The 11,533-nt window shown below is 41.2% G+C and overlaps 1 protein-coding gene across 1 annotated transcript in view; it reads right to left on the bottom strand.

Moving 5' to 3' along the window:
* Positions 1–10,117, bottom strand: part of LOC103513724 — a 17,324-nt gene extending 7,207 nt beyond the window's left edge. The window contains exons 1-5 of the mRNA XM_026826713.1: positions 10,094–10,117; positions 9,207–9,323; positions 8,847–8,905; positions 2,304–2,475; positions 1,521–1,699 (exon numbers count right to left, since the gene is read on the bottom strand). Coding sequence (XP_026682514.1) covers positions 1,521–1,699; positions 2,304–2,475; positions 8,847–8,905; positions 9,207–9,323; positions 10,094–10,117 — 551 coding nt within the window. The remainder of the gene's footprint in view (positions 1–1,520; positions 1,700–2,303; positions 2,476–8,846; positions 8,906–9,206; positions 9,324–10,093) is intronic.
* Between the last annotated feature and the right edge of the window lie 1,416 nt (positions 10,118–11,533).

Genomic DNA, 11,533 nt, shown 5'->3' with positions numbered 1-11,533 from the left:
CGTTGCAGTAGGGGCGTTGGCTAGTCAATTTACGGTTGGTTGCATATTAGGGCGATTGCCATAGAATAGAGTTCATGTTTTGTTATTTTCGGGAAAGGTACGGTTTCCTTTGGGTTTTTTGATTTCCCATTTGGATTTCGGATCTCAATTGAATAGGTAGGTACGACAGATGAATTGATTATAGGTAATCTATCTATGTAACTACAAACTACATATATACCTATGTAACTATACCTACCTAGGTACAAACATAAATCAGTAGGTACTTACATGAGGTAGGTAGTAGGTATACCTCGCTACTTTATGTGTCATTGATAGTAATATGTTGTATTGCTTATGTTTGTGCTACATTTCAAACAATAAAATTTGTAGCCGGCCTAGTTAGCTTGTGGGGTAGAGCGCCTGCCTTGTAACAGCTGGGTCGTGGGTTCGATTCCTGCCCGATTCGGATTTTATACTGAACGGATAAGGTTCTTTCTCGGAACGATTTTTTTTATATATATGTATATGTCTATCTATTTTTCATAAATAAATATTATATCCTTGTGTTATCGAGATCAACGTAGGTACTCTCGGGATGGAAATACTCCATTTTCGATCCACATTTTTTTTTTCTTTTTTTTTTGGGGGGGACCAACCCTCAATCGACTGGGACATACCGATTTAGTGTTAGATGCGTCTTTACATCAATTGAAAATAGGAGATGAAAATCCTAGAATTGCTCTTGACGTTCGCGTGCCTCCCAGCACACTTAGAAAATACCAATAAATTGACACTATTGTTGGGAGTCCTATAAAATTTTCATGAAACGATGTTTTCCAAACTTCTAATTTTCATTCTACTGGCCTATGCTGTTGCCTGGCAACCAGGCAAATTGTTTACAAATCAAGACTTGAAAGACGGAATTTTGAAATGTTACAGGGAAAACACATTAAATTATTTTAGACTTATATTTTTTTATGAAACCAATTTACTTATAATACAGGCAAATTTGCTGTAAAACCAAACATTTAAATTTGAAGAAATGGTACATTTCCAAGTTTTGGAATTATTTTCGTGAAACACAGATTAGAATACTTCTGGCTTGTAAATTAAATTGCCTGTATTACAAGTCTTGTAACCACACATGGCCGTGATGCTTAGCGTGTAATCAAATAAATAAAAAAAAAATAAACAAGTCTTGTAATACAATAGTTTGATGAAACGAGGCCCTGAAATCAAGGTTGGATGGGCCAGTCCCCGACGAATCATTGAAATGAAAGAACTACGTTTTTAGTTTTTTTTTTATCTAAAGCGGTGTCCACACATAGTCTACGGTGTCGATCAATCGTCGATCGACTCGATTGATGTCGTTTGAAACTGTACACTACCTCGACAAGATAGATTCCCCTCATCGATTGACCATCGATCGACGGCGTCGACTTTGTGTAAACACAGCTTTAAAAGGTGACGACGACCTGTGCAGATAATGTGAAGCCGCTATAACAACAACAACAAAAACAACAACCGACTGTTCTTACCTACTTCGCGACGCACGGCACATCCCGGTGGGGCAGATCTCACCCATGGCGCAGTTGCCCTCACAGATATGTTTCCCGGACAACAGACCCTGGTAGGCGATGAGGAGAAGTTGGCATTGTTCCTCGTCCATGGAGGCTAGAGCCCGGCTGGGGAACCGTTCCCTAAGTCGACGCCTCTCCTGGGGAGAATGAAGAGAAATATTATTATGCTATGGGTAGTATTGTGGTCAAGGTGTCAAAAAATGTTAAGGATAAAACTCTTTTCCTCGGTTGAGATTGAACCCACCTCACGCCTCCTGATGACGTGGTGAGTTCCTTAAAGCTCAAAAGAGTTCGTGTGCTTCTAAAGGTGTGTCCAAATATAGTTGACGCTGTCGACTAAAACCGTACACTGCCTCAACAACATAGACTCACCTCTTCACCTAGTCGATCGACGGTGTCGACTATGTGTGGACACAGCTTGAACTTTCTGCCAAAGTTCCTCAAACATTGCAGAGAGGTAGAAGTCTCTTTGGGACGAAGTTTGCGAAATCGCTGCTAGGGCACAAGTTCGAAACAACTAAAGATGTATGTAAGCTCATAACTCATAAGAGATCACGTTCCCCAGGACATGAGTTCTCACACTATACCACTGAAGTAGATGAAAAACGACGTCAAAGAGTTTTTAAGGTATACGTACCTATAGCCCTTGACCTATACTGTTCCCCGTTTTCCGCTGGACATAGCTTTGTGATACACCCTGTATATAGAAAGTATAAAAAAAAAAGAAATAAAACAACTCACGTCTGCCAGTCGAAAGCACTCAAAATCCTGGAGCTGCTTCTGAAAGCCGTTGTTCGGATTGGCAATGGCTCTCCCCACGCGAACCACCTTGAGGGCCTCCTTCCAATTGAGTGACGTAACGCTCATGATGTACGCTATTGTAACTGTCACGCTGCGTGACATTCCGGCTAGACTGAAATGAGATATGTTTTGTTCTTGTGTGAGAAACAGATCAACAAATATAATCCAGTGATCAATATGTGGTGGATATTACTGCAGGCCGCAGACAACGAACATTTGGAGCATTCCCCCTCTTCAAAATCCTGTATACGGCCCTGCTTACATCTACATAGGAAGGCACAGTTTTTCGAAAATATATATATATAAAAAAAGCGCATTAAAACCATCTTGGCGCTGTCCTAAATAAATGAACTGCTATACCTATTGCTAGTTGCTGCAGCGACTTTGTTATTCCCACAAAAATTGTTCAGGGAATTCCAACGGAGAATAACTGCAATGGATATTCGCTTTCTCTCCTATTAATATTAAATTCATTAATAGTGAACTCAATTCCCTGAGTACACTTTGAGAACTTGTATTTCCTTTGCTTTTATCTATGCAAATCGACGAAGGTATTTTCTCTTCAAATGTCGATGGCGGTACGGGGTTCTTATTCGGGTTGTGCGTTTGAAGTTTATGGTGCACCCTCGTGAGGCCGCGACCTTGCCGTTACTAAGCAGCGTCTACCTCCAAACTAACTATAATGTACCTTTGGGCACTGGCAAATCAACGTACCATCCATCGGTAACACAATACCAGGAGTTTCAAATCTCTATGAAACTAAAAAAAGGACGGTTCCAAAGTTCCGCCCATTAAAAAAGTCGCATAAAACAACGGCAAAGCTAAAGTTTTCAAATTGCAATTAAAAACGCACCATCAGCTATATTCAGCCATACACCAAACAAGCATTGATAGCCAGCAATCCAATACTGAAAAAAAAAAAACAAAAAAAAAAAAAAAAAAAAAAAAAACAAGGAATTTAGGGAAAATAGGATAATAAAGAACCGTAGGAAAACAAACAAACATCCACACGCAAACAGAAAATTTCTACGACTTGTACCTAATTGAATTTTTGGACCGGGGCCAAATAGGTACATAGATACCTCTACTTTACATAAATACCTACCTACCTACATTATCATAGATAGATACTTATCAGAGATAGAAAGGTTCAAGGACTTTAGGGTACACACGTTTGCTTTGTAAGCGCTAGGTCGCGGGTTCGATTCCCGCCCGGGGCGGATTTTAGCCTGAACGGGTAAGGTTTGTTCTCGAAACGTCTGGCTATCTTCTATCCTGTCTTCCTTCTCTCTTCGGTTTCGGGACGATAAGACCTTAGCAGTTCTGGGAGCCCGGAACTGGCCAATTTTGATCTATGTTAGGTATCTATGTGATTTATCAAATATATCTGCAAATTTTGGAGAACTTGGCCCGAAATCTAAAGTCTCGAGTAATTCGAACGGCTGTCCTAAATAAATGAACTGCTATACCTATTGCTAGTTGCTGCAGCGACTTTGTTATTCCCACAAAAATTGTTCAGGGAATTCCAAGGGAGAATAACTGCAATGGATATTCGCTTTCTCTCCTATTATAATATTAAATTCATTAAAATGTAACTCAATTCCCTGAGGTACACTTAGAACTTGTATTTCCTTTAAATTTTCTATGGAAATCGCACGGAAGGTATTTTCTCTTCAAATGTCGATGGCGTACGGGGTTTTTCGGTTGTGCGTTTGAAATTTATGGTGCACCCTCGTGAGGACCCGCGACCTTGCGCTTACTAAGCAGACGCTACCCTCCAAACTAACTATAATGAACCTTTGGGAACTGGCAAATTCAACGTACCATCATCGGTAACACAATACCAGGATGTTTCAAAATCTCTATGAAACCATAAAAAAAGGACGGTTCAAAGTCTGCGCCCATTAAAAAAGTCGCATAAAACAAGCAAAGCTAAAAGTTTCAAATTGCAAATTGAAAAAAAAGCACATCAGCTATATTAGCCATACAAACAGCATTGATAGCCAGAAATCCAATACTGAAAAAAAAAACAAGGAATTTAGGGAAAATAGGATAATAAAGAACCGTAGGAAAACAAACAAACATCCACACGCAAACAGAAAATTTCTACGACTTGTACCTAATTGAATTTTTGGACCGGGGCCAAATAGGTACATAGATACCTCTACTTTACATAAATACCTACCTACCTACATTATCATAGATAGATACTTATCAGAGATAGAAAGGTTCAAGGACTTTAGGGTACACACGTCTGCTTTGTAAGCGCTAGGTCGCGGGTTCGATTCCGCCCGGGGCAGATTTTAGCCTGAACGGGTAAGGTTCGTTCTCAGGACGGCTGGCTATCTTCTATCCTGTCTTCCTTCTCTCTTCGGTTTCGGGACGATAAGACCTTAGCAGTTAGGACCTTAGCCCTCTATTAAACCTCTCTCTCTCTCTCTCTCTCTCTCTCTCTCTCTCTATTCTCTCTAAAAAATGTGACAGGTCTGTAATCCTCTCTCTCTCATCTGTCCTCGTCTCTCTCCTCTGGTCTATCTCTCTGCCCTCAATTCTCACTCTCTCCTCTCTAATTAATAAAAACAACAACAACAACGAAGTACCTACACTCAGTCTAACCAACATGCAGTAGGTTGATTGCAACACTGCAGAATCTGCAGATTAAAACGTACCGAGATATGATTTAATTTATACCACCCCCCCATGCCCCCATACATTTCGAGAATTTTGAGCGGAAAAGTTACAGCTTGATAGTTTGCCATACCTACGAAAACAAAAGCTCGGGGTACCTCGTACATTTTATGACCGTATGTAATATTTCCATATCTCTGCTGCATTATTAAATGCTCTGTATCTTTCGACTTTGGCTGCCCGCCAAACGGTTCATCATAAACCCCAGGCTTTCTAACATGCACTCGGGCAATGGAGGAGGGGAGGGAGGGGAGAGAGGGGAGAGAGAGGGGGGGTTGAAGGAAAAAGAGATAGATAAAAATAAGGACGAATGAGGGATAAGGAGGAGAGAAAAGATAGAGAAAACGGAAGGGAAAGGGGGAAGAGAGAGGAATTAGGAGGGAGAAAACGAAGGATAGGAGAAAATGCGGAGAGAAGGAAAGATGAAAGAAGGGAGAGAGGGAGGGAGGAAAAGCAAGAAGAGGGAGAAAGTCAGGAGGGAGATAAAATTTGATATAGTAACGAGACGGTGTGGAAAGGGAATTTATTGCAGAGGGAGGGAATTTATTACAGCTGAAGAGAGGGATTATTTCAGTGGGAAGGGAGATTATTTTGGTAGAGAGGGAAGTTATTTTAGTTTTCATTTCTATTAACTTCTAGTCAGTTGATAAGTTGATATGTCTTTGCAATCGTCGCCAGGGACTTTCATATGTAGGTAGGTACCTAAGTATTATGCTACATGTTGAGGGAGGTTGAGAGATAGTAAGGTTGGTTTTCACCAAGATCTGTAGTCTTAGGCCAGCCACACACTGTCAGGTACCAAGACCTGACAGGCGGACCAGATCAGATGTACCTGTCAGGTCTACCTGATAGTGAGTGGCTGGCCTTAGGAAGGTTCTAGTAATGGTTTTCTTACATAGAACATCCTTAAGACTACGGATTTTTCAAATTTACCACTCTCGGGTAAGCATCTCTCTCTCTCCCCCTCTCTATCTCTCTCTCTCTCCCACTCCAGTCACTCACACATGACATTTTCAGAATATCATTACCGTAGAGATGTGAACGTCAAAAAAAAGATTCTCTCTCTCTCTCTCTTTCCCCATCCCTCAAAAAAAAAAAAAAAAAAAAAAAAAAAAACAGAGGAAAGGGAAAAGGAAATAACGAAAGTAAAAAGAAGAAAGAAAAGGAAATGCAGGTAGGTGCCTTGAGGGTAAAGGAAATTTGTAAAGGTACCTTACCTCTCTATTAAATATCTAATGAACCCAATTAAAATGTGACTTTTGACCTAAATGTGGCCCCTTTGTGTGAGACTCTGGGACCCCGCGCGAGGTTGTAGTTGGTGGAACAACTCCTTTTTAGGAATTCAATGGGCGGAATAATTCGTTCTCGGAACGGCTGGCCTTGTCCTATCCTCTCTTCCTTCTCTGTTCGATTTCGGAACGATAACACATTGGCAGTTACTGTTTCCTCTATCAAACCTCTTGAAAAGAAATTAATAAATTTAACCATAATTTTATTAAACAAAGAAATTCCTGCCGAGGTCATAAAATATATCATATCTGTGGGATTGTAGACACTAAAAATTATTATTATATTGCCTTTTATCGCACACAAAAAGCCCAGTCTGAGGGTGTAGGAGCAAAACAACCCTAAAGGTTACATTACATTGAAATGGGGGTCTTTTCTGACGAAATTCCTGTGTGCGGAGTCCAGTATGAGGACTATTGCACCCAACCCTAAAGGTTAGGTTAAGGTTAGACAAATCTTGGGCCAGCGACTCACCGTCAGGGAGACCTGATCAGGGGTCAGGTCTACCTGATAGAGTCAGTTCTAACTGATAGTGTGTGTCCTCATAAGGTACACCTGATATTCGGACCTTTTCATCCGTACCTATGAGGTCTACCTGATAGTGAATGGCTTATACATATAGATACATAGATATTGCCTGCGTACCTACCTATAATTTAGCAAACATTGGCACGATTTCTTCTTCGTCTACAGTTAGGCTAGGTTAGACTGAAGGAAAGAAATATTGACTTCTACATGGTTGGTTCCATAAAACTTTTGACCCCTTATTCAGGACACTATCCCCGACCTCTTGGGCAAAAAACCAATACTGCGTTATTTTTGTCCGCCAAACCTTGATTTTCGGTCTTTGTTTCCTGGACTATACTGATTTACTTTTGACTTTACAGCGACAACTTCATTTACAAGTTGTGGGTCGGTCCAGTCCTCTTCGTCTTCCCGACTGATCCCGACACCATTGACAAGATCCTGCTCAATGTTCTACACAAGGCGCCCTGCTACAACTTCATAAGTGGTTCATCTGGTCAAGGTCTCCTCCATCACATGTATCTTCCACGCTGGGCAAAACATCGGAAGATAATCGGCACATCATTCCAATTAAGTTCTGAGGGTCAGCCTAGTTAGCTTGGATGATAGAGTGTCTGCCTTGTAAGCGCTAGGTCCCACCCGGGGCGGATTTTATCCTAACCAGATATATAAAGTTCGTTCTCGGAACGACTGGCTTTTTCCTATCCTGTCTTCCTTCTGCCTTCGGTTTCAGGACGATAAGACCTTGTAGTAGTTACGATTCCCTCTATCAAACCTCTTCAAAAAAATGAAACTTTTCCTGTGAAATGCTTGTATGGAAAAGCGTACGCAATTTCCTCGTGCCGTTACCATGGTAACATTGTTGGTGCTACGAAGTTTGCTCTACTTGTCTGTGAGTTCAATAGCAGCAGGGTTCGAATCCCGCTGGTGGCAGACGTGTTTTGGACCGAATTCATCTTTTAAGGGATAAAACGGAATTGAAGGGAAGGGATGTGCCCTATTGGTATGATTGCAAAGGATGAAAAGGTCGTTCCGAAGATCCGAAGTATTCAAAATCGTGGTTGAAAGTACGCTTTTACACTGAAAAAACCCTCTCACAATCACGGTACAACTGAAATAAGAAGCTTCATGTTCGTAAAATTTCTTAGGAACTATTCCTGATTATTGTGCTAACAACTGTGATTGTTGTGCGATAGGGAACAAAAATCGGCTTCAATTGAGAATTTAGGATAAATTTCCTTGATTTTAAAGGTTTCAAAGTGAAAACTGCCTTTAGACTATCAGTTTAAACTTAAGTAGGTTAACTTTTATACAAATTAAAAGGAAATTTGACTGCCCCAGGCAGTAATTCTTACCTTGTTCATCCCGTTTCCCATGATATAGAAGAAGATAGTAGAGAGTAGAAGAAGACGGAGAAGAAGGCGAAACCAACAGGCGTGTAAGCGCGACCATCTTCACGACATGACTGAAACAGCGAGTGGAGAAAAAAAGTTAGACTTGGAGAAGAGAAAAATGAAAAACTAGACAGAATAATAGAGAGAGGAGAAAGGGAAAAAGGAAAATTGACGAGAGACGGAAAGGGAAAAGAGAAGAGAAGAAGAGAGACTACGAGGAAATAAATGAACGAGAGAGGGAGGAAGAGAGAGAGGATGAGAGATTGAGGAGAACGGGGTAATTATGGAAGAAGGGAAGAAATAGAGAGAGGAAAAAGTGTGGATGAGAAAGGAGAAGAAAAGACTAGGAGAAGGAACGAGGGAAATGGAAGGACGAGAGAGGGAAAACGGATGAGAAAAGGGAAAAAGGAAAAGAGAGGGAAACAGATAGTGGAGAGAGGGAAAAACCTACGAGAAAGGGTAAATAGTATTATGGAAGAGAAGGGAAAGAATAGCTAAGAGAGGAAAAAGTTCGAATGAGAGAGGGGAAAAGAAGCGCAAGAAAAGGCTTGAAGATTAAGAATAGAGGGAAAAAGGATTAGGGAGAAAGAATTGAGCCAAGTTCTGTTCCACAGTATCCGATGCGAGAACACAGAGGTAATGTTTATCCTGAAACACAGAGGAGTGAATTACCCAGAGGAAAAAGTTGAGCCAATGCCTCTACTGGCCATAAATAATCGATTGAAGTAACTACTCAACTGTCCTCACGAGGCTAAGTGCACCCCGAACTCCAAGCACAGAGCCGAAAAACTTCAAACCTAGGACTTCTGGAGCGCAAGCTTAGTATGATACTTGGTCAAGGAGGTTGCCCCTCACTATCAGGTAAACCTGACAGGTACACCTGATCAGGTCCACCTCTCGGGTCTACCTGATAGTGATTGGCTGGCTGGCTGGCCTTAGTTTTACTTACCGGATGTATTTTCCGGGCAGAATCATGAATGGCGACGATATGTGTAATATTGAACCTGTCGAGTTGGACAGCGTCCTTTGAGTCCCTGTAGTTACCCACGTAAAGTCCTGGTAGCACCTGGAATCAGATTGAGGGTAATTATTTTGAACCCCTTCAGAGTCTTCAGACCTGAAGTATTCAATTACTCCCTCCCATTTTAGTTGTAAGTATGTACATAGTTTGAGCGGTTTGGGAGAGAGAGAATATAATCATGAAGAAGAGGGAAAAGGGAGGAGAGAAGGGAATAGACTGATAGAGGAGAAAGGGATAGAGGTGAAAATAGAGGGAAAATGATAAAAGGCAAGAGGGAAATAGTTAACCCCTTAAAGTACTTCGTATGAGCGCCTAGTAAGTTATTTATGTATGCAATGTGCTATGATTAAAGGGTCCAAATTTGAAATTCTATTTCCCTTGACGAAATCAAGTGACAAGATTTCCCACACGCTGAGAAAAAATCCCTATAAAATTTCCCGTACGCTGAGATAAAACCCTCAAAATTTCCCACACCCTGAGAAAAAATCCCGGAAATTGTTCATAATCCCCCTAAAAATTCAAGGAAAATTATTTGGATTCTAAAGAGATTTTTCACGAATTAAGTTCCGAGGGTCAGCCTAGTTAGCTTGGATGATAGAGTGTCTGCCTTGTAAGCGCTAGGTCCCACCCGGGGCGGATTTTATCCTAACCAGATATATAAAGTTCGTTCTCAGAACGACTGGCTTTTTCCTATCCTGTCTTCCTTCTGCCTTCGGTTTCCGGACGATAAGACCTTAGCAGTTACGATTCCCTCTATCAAACCTCTTCAAAAAAATGAAACTTTTCCTGTGAAATGCTTGTATGGAAAAGCGTACGCAATTTCCTCGTGCCGTTACCATGGTAACATTGTTGGTGCTACGAAGTTTGCTCTACTTGTCTGTGAGTTCAATAGCAGCAGGGTTCGAATCCCGCTGGTGGCAGACGTGTTTTGGACCGAATTCATCTTTTAAGGGATAAAACGGAATTGAAGGGAAGGGATGTACCCCCCCTTGACTCCGCTAAACCCCCGATTCTCTCCTTCACCCCCTAAACGCTGCTAAAGCCCTACACTAACCTTCCGCAAACTCCTGCTCTAAAACCTTACCCCAAACTCCTTCCCCTAAACCCCAGTGTCTAACCTGCCCGTTCCTTCTACTATGACATCCTATTTCACAAGATAGTTCAGGCAGGATGTGTTTTTTAATGGAAAATTTTGGTGTGCCATATGAAAATTTAGTAAACAGATGAAAAAATTGGTTAAAGATGCTAGATGAGGCAAAAAATTCATCTATATAAAAGAGGAGATGTAGCTCATTAGGACATTCAATTCAATACATGCGGAATTCAATGAGCGACCGAGAGTTGCTACATGAGATGGTGTCCCTGTTGAATGCCGGCTTTGAAACGGTCATGTTCATGACTTCCATCACTTTAATCCTGTTGGCGATCCATCCTAATGTTCAGGAAGAAGTAAGTGAAATCAAATCTCAAATACTTTGTGGTAAAGCAGAGCTTTTTCACAACTTTTGTGAATATCACAACATTACTAAGTGCCTCCTTTGCAATCAATTTTTACATTTCAATAATCTTTTTACACTGGTAATGTCTCCACTGGTTGCTACTCGATTGAAGTAGCTACCTACTCCATTGTCTTCACGAGGCTGAATCCACCCCGAACTCCAAGCACAGAGCCGAAAAAAACTCGACCCCGCCGGAAATCGAACCCGGGCCTCCTGCGTGCAAGAATAGTGTGATACCCACTCGACCGCGAAGGTTGCTAACTCGTATGCAGGGATCACCAACCCTCGTAGCTCGTGGGCAATCGCACAAGTTGAGAGTAACTCTTATGACTTATGGGAACCAAAATTTTACGTTGTTCTAAGGGTTTAAGCCCCTAAATTTAGGGGCTTAGAGGCGACAATAGATTAGAAGGTTAAAACCTATATGTGGCCTGAATTTCCTTTCTTTAGAAGATCTCGCTAAGTTTTAAATCCATAGATATATGGGTGGAAATCCTGGGGGTAATTATGATCCACCTTTTTTTACTTGATTGAAAAAGACATGAAAGAAATATCCGAAAGCAATTGAAGTTAAGAGATTGTTCTAAAAGTCTGTTTAACCGATTCTCCAGGAACAGTCTAAGTGGGCTAAATTTGGGTGGATCATAATTACCCCACAACACGTGTGGATTATAATTACCCCAACCCACCCAATATTTCTTTACTCTCTCTACGGATTTAAAGAGGAAGAGGAGCACTATTGTAAAGACTAGTACC

Source organism: Diaphorina citri, unplaced genomic scaffold, assembly GCF_000475195.1.
Source record: "Diaphorina citri unplaced genomic scaffold, Diaci psyllid genome assembly version 1.1 scaffold41, whole genome shotgun sequence".
Lineage (NCBI taxonomy): Eukaryota > Metazoa > Arthropoda > Insecta > Hemiptera > Psyllidae > Diaphorina > Diaphorina citri.
The sequence above is the reverse complement of the archived record's forward strand: the minus strand, read 5'-3'. Positions and strand labels throughout refer to the sequence as shown.